This window comes from Colletotrichum navitas (assembly GCF_030913465.1).
Source record: "Colletotrichum navitas strain CBS 125086 chromosome Unknown LY79scaffold_154, whole genome shotgun sequence".
In the NCBI taxonomy this organism is placed as follows: domain Eukaryota; kingdom Fungi; phylum Ascomycota; class Sordariomycetes; order Glomerellales; family Glomerellaceae; genus Colletotrichum; species Colletotrichum navitas.
The window spans coordinates 32,334-45,051 of NW_026850700.1; the positions used below are offsets into that span (position 1 = coordinate 32,334).

The 12,718-nt window shown below is 55.7% G+C and overlaps 4 protein-coding genes across 4 annotated transcripts; 2 read left to right on the plus strand and 2 right to left on the minus strand.

Moving 5' to 3' along the window:
• Window positions 1–126: 126 nt before the first annotated feature.
• On the plus strand, window positions 127–1,559 carry LY79DRAFT_529254 (geranylgeranyl pyrophosphate synthetase; the record flags this gene model as incomplete). Its single annotated transcript, XM_060556100.1, has 2 exons — window positions 127–358; window positions 415–1,559. The coding sequence occupies 2 exons, from the start codon at window positions 127–129 to the stop codon at window positions 1,557–1,559; spliced, it is 1,377 nt and encodes a 458-aa protein (XP_060407394.1).
• Window positions 1,560–3,207: 1,648 nt separating this feature from the next.
• Window positions 3,208–4,794, plus strand: LY79DRAFT_644285 (ribonuclease H-like domain-containing protein; the record flags this gene model as incomplete). Its single annotated transcript, XM_060562417.1, has 4 exons — window positions 3,208–3,500; window positions 3,528–3,696; window positions 3,775–4,314; window positions 4,471–4,794. Exons 1-4 carry the CDS (start codon window positions 3,283–3,285, stop codon window positions 4,792–4,794), a joined length of 1,251 nt encoding a protein of 416 aa, XP_060407395.1. The 5' UTR covers window positions 3,208–3,282.
• A 904-nt stretch (window positions 4,795–5,698) lies between these two features.
• On the minus strand, window positions 5,699–8,335 carry LY79DRAFT_529269 (F-box domain-containing protein; the record flags this gene model as incomplete). Its single annotated transcript, XM_060556102.1, has 4 exons — window positions 5,699–6,477; window positions 6,536–6,647; window positions 6,706–7,422; window positions 7,592–8,335. 4 exons carry the CDS (start codon window positions 8,333–8,335, stop codon window positions 5,699–5,701), a joined length of 2,352 nt encoding a protein of 783 aa, XP_060407396.1.
• A 244-nt stretch (window positions 8,336–8,579) lies between these two features.
• LY79DRAFT_104569 (uncharacterized protein) lies at window positions 8,580–9,796 on the minus strand. Its single transcript, XM_060550654.1, has 2 exons — window positions 8,891–9,796; window positions 8,580–8,815 (listed from the first exon to the last, which is right to left on the minus strand). The coding sequence occupies exon 1, from the start codon at window positions 9,470–9,472 to the stop codon at window positions 8,900–8,902; it is 573 nt and encodes a 190-aa protein (XP_060407397.1). The 5' UTR covers window positions 9,473–9,796; the 3' UTR covers window positions 8,580–8,815; window positions 8,891–8,899.
• Between the last annotated feature and the right edge of the window lie 2,922 nt (window positions 9,797–12,718).

A 12,718-nucleotide genomic window follows, 5' to 3' on the forward strand; every position in this document is an offset into this window, starting at 1 on the left:
CGCCTACAAGGCAGACAGACAAACAACTGATGGGCGAAGATGATAAAACGCCTGGATGTGCAGTCTGGAAGTTAGTATTCCAATTCATTTTACTCACCCGCGTGGATCTCATCTCTCTGGGCCATAATGTATCGACAGAACAAGTACAACCAATTCCAAAGCAAGTCTCGGTGGCGGAAGCCAGAGCCGGAAACGCCATCAGCAGCGCCGCCGTTCGGGTCGCTGGTAGAGACAGTCGACATAGCGGAGCTGTCGGTGACAGCCGGGCAGTTTGAAGCCTCTGCTCAGGTTACCAGCTGCGAGCTGGTGGCGTCATACAACTGGCTCGACAAGACGGCGCCGTCGGTCTTGATCCCAGGTACATGAAATCCAACAACTCGGAAGTTTCTTTGTAATTCTGCTAACCCGGTTCAGGTGCGCCGCCAAGATGGACGCCCATTGCAAAGCCTCGGCCGCTAGCAGAAGACAGCGGTGTCTACTACCGCGACAAGAACGCCGCCAGGTACCCGGCCCATCCGATGGAGCCTACCGCCCTGGCCGTTCTGACGATGCATCCGGAGCCATTCAAGAAGCCGGTGGACATTGTCGGCTGCGGAAGCACCATCGGAAACCTCTTACGCTTCGTTCGGGGTGACGAGCGGCCTTTCCGGATGCTCGTCGAGGTGGTTGGGGGCGCCGTGCACTTGATCCGGAGGGAGAACTCGCCCACTGAGACAATTCCCAGTGTCAGAGGATACGGACACACATTCCCGGAAGCCTACACCACCTGGGATGCCGGCGTGCGCGGGTCCGCATCCCACCAGCGCGTGCTTCGGTACGATTTTGGCGGGCTCAGCTGTGTGGTCCGGCACGAGGGTGACGGCTACCTCGCAGACAAGCTTGGGTCGTTGTTAGATGGAGGCGGTGCGGTCGCTAGCGAAAAGTGGTCTGTCGACTCGCTGATTCAAGGCTTGGACGCCAGTGAAATGGAGTCCAAGAGTCCCAGTCACTCGTCTCCGCTGAGCTCGCAGCCGGGAGGCTTCCAAGTACCCCAGGCAGCGGTTTTCGACCTCAAGACACGGTCCATGCTCCGCAAAGGCAAAGACTTCCTTGCAGAGGAGCTTCCTCGGTTGTGGGTGGCACAGATCCCCAACTTCATCCTGGCCTACCACCAGCGGGGCACCTTCACCGAGATCGAGGTCATGGATGTGTCGGAAAAGGTCAAGGTGTGGGAGAAGTCGATGCAGCGGGAGCTCTCTCAGCTGGCAGCACTCTTGCATCGCATCGTCGGTCTTGCTCATACGAGTCGAGATGGACGGCTCGAGGTCATCCGGCAGGAGGCTTCGACGCTCCAAGTTCGAGAGCAATGCCCCGAACTGCCTCTCGCATTCTCGGCTGACATGATGGCCAAGTGGGAGGATTGGCTGGCCTCGGACGCCAAGAGCAAGGTGAGCGGAGCTGAGAGGCGGGCTGATGACTTGGAAAGAGAGGCGGAAGACGATTTTGCATGGGCCGTCGGGGACGATGATTACACTGCGTGCTCGGAGAAGTGTTCCTATTGCGGCAAGTGCACGTACTGAGGCGTCGAGGAGTTTGCTGGTGGACAACGGGAGAGAGAGAGGTGGACTAGGATGGATGACGATGGCTTCGATGTCGTTTGTGGACGGCGGAAATGCTGCCCACCGAGACGCGTCAGGGCAAAGACGGTGGAGCCCCGCTTTGGTGGAGGACACGTGATTGGACGAAGGGGGCTGTCATAGTGGGTCTTTCTCGGTGAGGCGGCCTCTCACCAATCTCATCGCCCCTCAACTGAATGAATGAATGAATTCATTACTCACTCATCGGACTTCATATAAAGCCGTAGTTATGAGGGAATAAGACATTCAAACTTTAAACATGTGGCTGGATTTCTTATATTGATCATCTCATTCATATATCTGCCTGTCCCCCAGCCGATGATCTGCTCACTAGTGCTCAGTTCACTCGGAATGGCGGAGCAGTCCGCACAACCTCACAAGGCCGAGCTTGGAAAGCCTTGTAAAACACTCGCTTTTGTCACCATGACGATACTGGACTCCCTCGACGAAACCTTGATTGTGTGGACGCGTTGGTCCCAAGTTGAGTTTGGTGGGAGAGACTGTGCCCTGGCCCCGGGTCGTTGTGGACGTTTCCGAGCTTTGAGCGTAACTCTATCATGTCCCGCCATGCCTGTTCTAGATAACAGGAAACGTTCCCTTTCGCTGATTTCTACTCGAAATAGGCTGAGTAGGTTCTTCTGATATGATTAACGTTCAATGAAGGGATTTCGCGGATTCCAAAGAGAGGAAAGGTTTTTTCCGCATGTTTTTCTGTCGCATTGTAATGCTGAGAAGAAAACAGCTTGATCTGCGTGGATGAACATCAAGGTTGAAACCCCGCAAATATAACAACTGCTCCTATGTTGAACATCGGCAGCTTCTAACCTCTGAGCAATAATCATGCAATTCATACGGATAATTCCAGCCTGGCTGAGGCTATGCACCTGATGCCCACGAGCTGTCATCACCCGCGACATCAGTAACACACACACACACACACGCGCGCGCACTCACAAGGCAAGACATGACCGCCCTTTTGACCGAGATGGACCGAGTCTAAAAAGTCGCTTCAAGAAGGGCCTCATAAACGACCGGTGGCCTGTGAGGCTGAGCAATTCTGCTAGGATTATTTATCCCTTCCAGGATCAAGGCCGGGGCACTGGGTCGTTTCCCCCTTGCATCGCCCACCAACAGTCGAGGGTGACGTTCATCATCTCATAATCCTCCTTCCAACGTCGTCGTTCATCACCACCCCCACCCCTTCGCCCCTAGAAGTGGAAATACCCTCTAGTGTTGGACGGTGAAGGCAGACGACCGTCAATGAGCTATCTTGTCTGCCTCCAGACAGACACGCTTTACTTTTCTCTCCCTCTCCCTCTCTCTCTCTCTCTGTCTCTATCACCAACGGGAAAGGGCAGACGTGGGGGCCAAACGCGACTGCAGGAACCCTCCGGCGTCGTGTGGTCCGCACCTTCACCATCCCGCGACTTGAATGGACATAAAAGCCATCGTCTGCCACCATTGTTCTTCCCTTTTTTTCTCCTTTATACCCGATAACGAAAAAAGAAAAAAAGAAAACGAAAACAATTTATTTTTCTCAAACACAACTCTTTGCCGCCAGAGACAAGGACACATACGCACACTCACACACACACACACTCTCTCTCTCTCTCTTCCCACCATTCCATTCCATCACGTATTAGTGTCGCCTTTTGAGCACGCGACGATGGCCTCACACCTGGAACCTGCAAAGGCCCAGCAGACCCCCAACCCCTACGGAACCCCCTCGACCGCCATCGAGCCGACCCAGCTCTACTTGCGCCAGCTGCACTCCATGGCTCACCGCAGAGACGTCCTCGTCAGGAACGGCTTCGTCGTCCACCCGCTCTCCGAAGCCGACATGGACGATAAAAAACGCTGCCGCAAGTGCAACCTCCGCTGTTAGTCTTTCCTCCCTTGCCCCGAGGTTAGTCCGCCTCTACTGAAACATCCCCCTGCAGGCTCCAACAACAAGAACAAGTACAAGCCGGATGACAGAGACGGAAAGAAGGCGCCCAAGGAGCCTACCTTCGACCCCGACCCCTCGTCCCACGAGAAGCACTCCAAACCGATTCTCAAGTGCCGATACCACACCGGCCGCGTTGACCGCATGGTACGCCCCCCGATCCCTTCCCTCCTCATCTCGACCGAACCCTTTTCTCACTTACACGACCACCAGTACTGGACCTGCTGCCGCGCTCACGCCTCCGCCCCGGGCTGTACCTGGGCCCCGGAGCACCTTACCCGGACCTATGCCCGGGCCGACTTCAAGACCCGACACCAATACCACCACACCCCTGCCTTCTCCCCCGCCGCCGCTACTACTACTACTACCGCCGTCTCCTCCTCCCGCGCGGCGCCGCCCCCCCGCAGACCCCACTTCGCCGTCGCCATCGACTGCGAGATGGGCACCGCCTACGACGGCGAGTCCGAGCTCATCCGCGTCACCCTCGTCGACTACTTCACCTCCGAGATCCTCCTCGACAGCCTCGTCTACCCCCAGGTCCCCATGCAGCACTACAACACAAAGTGGTCCGGCGTGTCGCGCCAGCAGATGAAGGAGGCCCGCGACAAGGGCAAGTGCATTTCCGGCGGTCCCGCCGCCGTCCGCGCCGCCGTCTGGCGCTGGGTCGGCCCCAGCACCGTCGTCGTCGGCCACGCCGTCCACAACGACCTCGCCGCCCTGCGCTGGATCCACCCGCTCGTCGTCGACTCGCTCGTCCTCGCCACCGCCGCACGTGCTGAGCGGGAGAAGCGCGAGCAAGAGGAGAAGAAGAAGAAGAAGAAGCGCGAGGAGGAAGGCGAGAACGAGGAGAAGCATGGCGAGCAAGGAAACGAGGAAGAGAAGGCTGCTGCCACCCTCACCACTTTGGAGGAGGAGGATGATGAGGACGACGGCGACGACGACGACGGCGACCTCATCTCATTTGAAGAGCTCGCCCTCGGGCCGCGGGACAACATAGAGAACCCGAAGAAGCCCTCGGTCGCCAAAGCCAGGGTTAGGCGCAAGCCTGGAGGCCTCTCCCTCAAGGCACTCACGGCCGAAATGTTCGACCGCCAGATCCAAAAAGCGAAGCAGGGCCACGACAGCCTGGAGGACGCGCTGGCCGCCAGGGACATTGTACACTGGTTCGTCATGCAAAAGATGGCGGAGGCGCAGGCACAAGGCGGGGGATCCGTAACGTCAGGTTTCTGGTGATGCGGGAAACGGAGGGTTTGCCGCCTAGACGTTCTGAGGTGTGAAGAGAGAGAAAGATAGGGAGAGAGAGAGAGCGAACGGGCATGAGTGGACTATATAGCGCGGCACCTCGCGCAAAGGCGTTTGGTTTTGGACCCGAGGACTTTTGACATCTCGACGCATCACGACACATCGAGGGACGACGGCGATTGATCGTTAGGAAAAAGAAAAGAAAGGAAAGAACAAAGAAGCATTACACGTCTCATGATGGCCTCCTTTTCGCATTATATGGCTGCAAAATGTTTGTGTTTCCTCGTCGATGCTTGTGTATACTTGATACAGTAGTGTCTTCCTGAGGCCGATACCTCAATCTCAAAACTTCGGACCTCCTGCTTCCTAGCTACCAAAGTAAAGGTCAACCAACGAGTTGAGTTTGAATAAGTAAATAGAAGAAAAGAAAAAAGAAAAAAAAAAAAAAAACAGACAGAGAGAAGGAAAAGGGAGCCAATGGTCTACCGCCGCATGAAAACAAAATGAACGAAGCCAAGTGACCGATGCTGTACGCAAAGAATCAGACCAAGGAGCCAGAGCAAACCCCGTCGGGCGGCCAAAACAAGGCAGAGCCGTCAACGCCTCCCAAGATACTTGTATGCTTTGCTGCACTCATCTACCCCATTCCAATGGCAATATCGATGCCAAAAAGGCTACATTGGACAAGAAAAGAAAAAGAAAAAGGCCCAACCGAGGTTTTAAAAGTGGTAAACAACACCCTCCCCTGCCTGTACCAGTCAATCCTTTTCGTCCCGGTGTTTCCCGCGCGCTCCTGGGTATATTGTATTTGCGTATCTCATGCCAGCGTATCATAATTCTCCAACAACGCTCTTAATCGGGATTGAGAGCCCCGCCAAAACTCCGTTCCTCCAGGTTACGCGTGCTGATGCTGCCCGTTGGACGTGGACGGCTCCGTCATCTCCGGATCGGCGGGCCCCAGCATCGATGCCTCCATGGAGATGATACTCGCTGGGCGACTCTGGTGGTTAGCCGGGCTGAGCATGGAAGCTTCCATCGACGCAGTACTGGCGCCTAGAGGTGCGGGCCTCCTGCTTGTGTATGCCGGGAACCCAAGGTTTGTTCCCTGGGGCGATAGAGTGTTTGCTGTCGATGTGCTGGGTCCTGGACTCGTCTGAGAGTAGTGGCTAGACACAACCAGGGGCGGTGCGTGGTTGGACGGGCCGCCGGTCGTTGGCGAGCGAGCCGACTGAGGAAACGCTGGGCTGATGGGGCTGAAGAGCAAGGGAGCCTGGCCCAGAGGTTGTGCGAACATGGGCACGGCGCTGGTCGAAGGCACGTGGTTTGGCGGAGGCGGAGGAACGCCGTTCTGAGCATTGCCGTTTACCAGGTTCTGTGCCAATAGGGGTTGGCCATCTACCGCCATTTCGCTGCCGTCCAGACCCTCAAAGTCGTCGTCCTCCGGCACCTCGGCGTCATCAGCCTCGCCATCCCCGTTGGCCTGTTCAGTATTGCCGGCGGTTGCATTACGGGGGTCCGCCGGGCGACGGGCGCCGAATCCCGGAATGCCGGGGAACCGGGCGGGCGAATCGCGCAAGCTCTCGTATTCAGCAGAGGAGTTGAGGTAATCGCGGAGTCTCGAAACGCCGGTACCGGAAAAGACGCAAAACACGCCACGCTGGTGATCGGTGAATTCTGAGCCCTTTATTAGTATTTATTGCTGTCGCCACGACAACGGTTACAAGGAACGTACCGGGCGGAGGAGGACGGCAGAACTCGCCAAACTCTTCCCTGAGAAAAGCAGTAACTCCCGTCAAACTGAGATGGGTGAGGCGCGGGCAGTAGTTCAGTAGTTTGATGATGCTCTGCGAGCTGTCAGCATGGGGTGCGGATATCGATTGTGTCAAAGGTGACAAAACATACCTTGAGGGTCAAGTTTGTGCAGTAACTGAGATGGACTCTCTCGAGACTGGACGAATAGTACTCGTCAATGTTGCCGTTTGCGTCTCGGCGTGCGCGAGGGCGATGGTTGGCACGGGCGAGAGCAAACACGGACTCGTCGGTGATACTGCTGCACTTGACAAGGCCGATTCTCTTAAGTTTGGGAAGCTGAGCCAGTTTCGTGACCGAGTCATCAGTGAGGTTGGTGCAGCATCCCAGGTCGATGTAACGTATACGATTGCATGCCTGAACAAGTCGCTTCACGGCCTCGTCGGTGATGTGGCCGCAGTGACCGAGATGCAGGTAATGCAGGTTCTTACCAAGCTTCGCAATAGCATTGACGGCGACGTCGGTGATGTTGCGACACTTGGCCAGAACAAGGTTGCGGAGACGGGGGGCGGCGTCGATGATCTTCTGCACGGACTGATCGGTGAGCCTGGCGCACGAGGTCAAGTCGAGGATACGGAGGTGATCGTATGTCTTGCCAAGTGGCAGCGTCATGAAGGCCGAATCGTCGATGAGTTCGCAACCTGCCAGCCTGAGCTCGCGCAAAGACTGGCCTTTGGCGATGAGTGCGGTAATGGGCTCGTTTCCAATCTGAGCACACTGATGCAGGTCGATTTCGAGGATGTTGGGGCAGTTGTCGGCAAAGGCAAGGATGGCATTATCTCGTAGTTGATGACAATCGTTGAGTTTGAGCTGGAGTGGGAATTGTGTCAGCCAAAAATGCAAACGGCAGGAGCGGGGGACGAGGCGTCACTGTCGAGACCACAGCACAGACGTCGGGCTGCGAAGGCACGCAGGCGGCAGAGACGGTACTGAGAAAAGAATGGAAAGAAGAAAGAAAAAAAGAAGGAAAGGTGCATACCCTCTTGATGTAGCGACAGTTCTCGGCAAGCTTAATCATACTGTCGTTGGTGATCAGGCGGCAGCCGGAGATGTTTAAGCCCTGCAGTCTCTTGCAGTGGTCGGCAATGGTGAGGATGGAGACGTCAGTGATGTTCTCGTCGCCCGAAATGTCGAGTGCCAAAAGAGAAGAGCTGTTTTCGACGAGTTTCGTCAAGCCCTGGTCAGTGAGGTTCCGGCAGTGCGTCAGGGTGAGTCGCTCGACGCGGGTGCAGACGGCGAGAGGCATGACGCTGCCATCGCTGATCTTGTCAGCGAGAGGGGCGGCAGCCAAGTTGAGACGCTTGATGAAGTCGCGGTAGGCGAAGAAGGGGGTGGGAAGCTGGAGCGTCTGGCATATGGACGAGTGGTTTCTCCAGTTGGTGCAGGCGGGACGGTGCCACAGAAGGTCGACCGAGTTCTTCGCCCAGCGCTTGCAGGTGAGCATGCAGTGGAAGAGGTCAGATGTGTTGTTGAGCTTGGCGAAGATGGAGATGAGAATCTCGCTGGGCAAGCGGTTGACGGCGGGTTGGCACGGGTCGTCGTTGACCTGCATGTCCTCAATGTTGGGCACGCCGAGGGACGACTGAGAGTCGTTGCCGGCGATGAAGAAGTCCGACTCCTCGTTGTCGGCGGGGAGAGGCGAGTTGGTCGAGGACGAGGAGCGGGAGTCGGGGGTGGCTGACTGAACCGCCATGATCTCGATCGAGGGGGCGGCAGGCCTCATGATGGGCGGCGACGTGCGAGAGGGAGAGAGAGAGCGCGCGAGCAGAGGGCTGGCGAGTCGAAGGGTTCGAGGCTATTCGGTCAATGGAGATGGGGGAGGGGAAAGGGGAGTCGAGTCCCCGTTCGGAGATTGAAGGTTCGGGCAGCAGCGAAGTCGAGCGAAGGAGGTGTTCTCGTCGTCGCGGTCGTGTTGTTGTTTGTGCAAAGGTTGGTCGGGTTGTGGTTGGGTCGGCAAGGTGGATGACGGGGATTTGTCACCAGATCGGAGGGTTGTGAAAAGGCGAAAGAACCAGTGCCACGACGCTGAATAGTGTGACAGTGACGGCTGACCCACAAAGTATGGAAATGGAGAGGCTCCGGCAGTGGAGGAACAGGAACAAGGAAGACGGCGGTGTTGGTGCTGGTAGCGGTGCAGATGCTGACACTGGGCAGGTGGTTGGTAGAAGAGGTAGGTGTAGGTAGGTAGCTACTGACTGACTGACTGACTGGGTTAGCACACAGGGCGGCGGGGGGCAGCGGGGGGGGGGGGGGGGGGGGGGGTCGAAGTACTGTGTACAGTTTGCGTCTAGGTACCCGTGCAGTGGCTTTGGTGGTGCAGGGCAGGGTGCGGGAGGGTTTTGTGCGACGAACGGCGTGCCAAGTTGAGGGAAGGACGAGGCGAAGCGAGGCGAGAAGGCGGAAGCAGAAGAAACAAAGACGTCAGGGAGAGACACTGTTTATTGTCGGTCGGGCGGGAGAGAGAGAGAAAGAGAAGGATCGTCGGACGGACGTGGGGGGAGGCGAACGGTGGGCAAGAAATGTATTCTAGTGACGGGTGATTCTTGGTCTGAAGTTCCAGTGACGAGGAGGAAAATGAGGTCAGGGAGAGAGAGAGGACGGGACGAGAAGTTGAGAGACGGTTGGTTCGCGTCGCGAGGCCCAGCACGGGTTGTTGGGCGGCTTCGTGTGTGATGGATTGAAAGGGGCGTGGGTTGCGGTTGCAGTAAAAAAGATGCGATGCTATGCGACGCGATGCGATGCGGCGGTTATGCGGTGATGCAAGTCTTCGCGGCGGCACTGTCTCTCTGTCTGTCTGTCTCTCTTTCCATCTATATGTCTTTTGCTCCGTCGTCTTCTCAGTCCGTCGTTGTCTATTCATGCGTGTGGTGTCGTAACAGCAAGAGGATGTCTGAACAGAAGGCGAGTAAGTAAGCAAAGGGCGCTAGGAGGATGGAGCAACAGCAGTGACCAACACGATCAAACGGCGAATGACGACCGGGGGGGGTATTTTTTCTCGTCTTCCTTTCTTCTTCTATTTTTGCTGTTGGCGGTGGCAGCCCGTGGTTGGTTTGTGGGTTTTGGACCTCGAGGGCAGAGGAATCGGGGACGAAGAGGTGACACCTGTTGGGGCTAAACCGGGCTGGAAGTGGAAACAAGGGGACACTGAAGGATGGAAGGAAGGATGGACTGGACTGTGACTGACTAGCCTGGAAGAAATGCCAAGGCTTTACTCCAAGGCTTAGGTAGGTGCAAGTGCAGGGCAAGAGACTCTGTTACATAGTATTACCTTCCTACCAACCTACCTGCCTAATTAATGTTTTGAGTCACTGTCGGAGGCCAAAGAGGAAGGGGGAGATCTGCAATGCTCTGCAATGTCCTGCCATGCGGCTGGGTTGTGGTGCTACAGCGGGCAGGAGACCTGGAGGTGCGGAGGTAAGACAAGGCAAGACACTGGAGAGGCGTCATGAGGAAGGTACAGTGCACAGTGCTAAACTACCGCTCGACACTGCTAGTGTAGGTAGATACACTACCTAGTTAGTGACTTGGCAAGGCTGCGGTGAAAAAAGAACAAGGTGAACGCCTGGCTTCCCCTCTTTTCCTTTGTTTTCTTTTTGCGAACCCCCTTTCCCCTCTGTAGCCGTCCCTTCTGCTGTTGTCTGATTTGATTGCAGAGTCCGAGGGATGGAAATCGGCCGGGGAAGAAAGACGAAGGAGGAGAAGAATAGAAGAAGACGATGCTGAGGGCGTCGATGTCAACGTTGAGTGCGCAAGGGAGGTACAAATCGGGCGCGCCCGGAGGTACGTGTACAGCACTTGTCAGATACGTACCTAAACTAGGTACCTATCCATGTAGGTATTAACCTTACTAATCGCCAATTACAAACAACCCATGTCAGCGAGGAAAGGAAAAGGGAAAGGGAAGGGGTGGGAGGAGCACGGAAGGGACGGGAGGGAGGGACACGGAAGCATGGGGGAAAGAGCGGAGCAGCGGCCAGTTGGATGTATCTTGCAGCCTTGAAGATGCGAGGCAATACTTCGTGACCGTCTCTCTCCCTTAGGTACCGGTACGGTAGGTATATCGTGAGACAGGTTTTCCGGTACCGGATACGTACTTTTCTCCGTCTGTACCTACTACCTAGATACTCTCTCATCACCCCACACTCCTTTCGTGGTTTCTAGGTAGGTACCTACCTAAGGTGTGTTTATCTACTTGGGTACGTATAGACTGACTGGCTGAGACCGCAACGAGCTCTTTCGCTTTTACCTTTAAAGCACGAGGGAAGGACAGGACGGGGCGAGGCGGCTCCCTGTCCCATTCGTCGCTGCCTCGGTAGGTACCTGCCGGGAATCTGAATGATGACCTCAGCTGGCTACCTCGGCACACTACCTACGTATTAGGTAGGTATACGATGTACGTTGTACATGGTAATATGGAACCAAAATTCCTCTCTGCTTCTCCTTTCACTCACCAGCGGCAAAAGACTGGACCTGGACCTGGACCGGTCGCAGCAACGGCCTCGAAACCGACAGACGAGACGATTTCCCCGACGCGGAATGTGGGGCCACGTTTCTCGGTCTCGTAGGAGATATTGTGCGCGTTAATGCGCCAGTCGCTATTCTGTGAAGTAGCATGTCAATGTAATGTCGAAGCAGCGTGCCCTTTCGACGGCGCCATGCGCCCCCCCTGAAGAAACGTCGCATAGCGCTCCCGGGTATCTTTGGCTGCTGTGGCGCGCGAAACAGTACCTCTCCACTTACACGGGAAAGGGAGACAACATCCGTGCCTTACCCCCCGGTGCCCGTGGGCAGCCACCGCATCTGTACCAATAGATGCATCCACGAATACCACATCTACACCTCGAATCGTCATCGCTTGCCTCGCCTGAAATCAATCAAAAGGGAAATAAGTGGATGGCGCGCTTGTACTGACGCTATTTGCAAACGACATAACCCTGTGGAATGTCTCCCGCCGGTTCCTTTCATCATGACAAACAGTCCCGGCCGTTGCGGAAAGATTGGAAAAGCCACCATCTTAGATTGCTGCGTTCCTTTCCCCCTGTTCTTGGTTTGTTTCCCCAACATGCCTTTTGTTATTGGCTCCCGGACCAAAAATGCCATTGAAGATGGATTGCATACAGACTCCCAACATGGACCACAGGGAAAGGGACCGTCTAATCATGAACGACAAGTCCGTGCGCCCGCCATGCATCGCTTCCTGCCTTCGCCTCTTCGTTACTCGGGGACCACGGCCGCGCTTGATACCCGTCTGTCTGTCTGTCTTCGCGCGCTTGGGCATCGCCGTCTCTCCCTCTAACTGCTTCAGGACACTACTGCCTCTTGGACACAGACGCCCCTCCTCGTCTCTATTGCCTTTTCCATTCATCAGTCGAGGCAAGCCTAGGCCTAGAACACCGAATGGCGACGGTCTCATGAATTGCTTCTGCCTTGCCTTACTAGACGGGATGTCAGGGCCTCGGATGCTTGTCCATCATGCCGTCCGCATCCAACGAGGTTAGACATTCTTTCAATCTCGTTGTCTATCTTGTTTCGGTAACACCCTCACCTTTTCCGGCTTGCCTTCCCGTCTTGCTGAGCGTCTGCTGGAAATGCTAGGCCCGCAATGATGGCTCACCCCTTTTGTCCCTTTTTTTTTCTTCTTTTTTTTTCTTCTTTTTCTTCATTCGATGCCGTTTCATTTCTGCTATCCCGACTCGGCTCCATTGACCCTAATCTGGACCATTCTTGTCTCACATCTGAGAGTGCCTTCAATGGCATGACGACGCAGGGCTACTGGTAGTCTACACGCTCGTTCGCAGTCGGACCAACGGCATGTTCCGCAGACGATGTCGGACGTCAGACGTCGGTGGTCGGCGGTTACGAGAGCCGGTTCGCGTCTTCGGTACGTTGTTCAAGTGGGCATCTAATTGCGAGCTTCATCAACACACGGACAGGATCCCAGGACGGCTTTGAGGGACACCCATTCTTATTTTATTTTTTGTTTACTTTCCTTTTTTTAGCTTTTGGCTTTTTTTGGCCTCTGGTCTTCGGCCTTCGGCCTCCTTTTTAGCTCATGGCACGCAGATAAGGGAGGTCAAGAGACACGTAAAAACACGGCTGCAGCCAC

Excerpts from the sequence above, each read along its gene's own strand:
- LY79DRAFT_104569 (XM_060550654.1), bottom strand. The coding sequence starts at position 9,472 with ATGAATAGACAACGACGGACTGAGAAGACGACGGAGCAAAAGACATAT.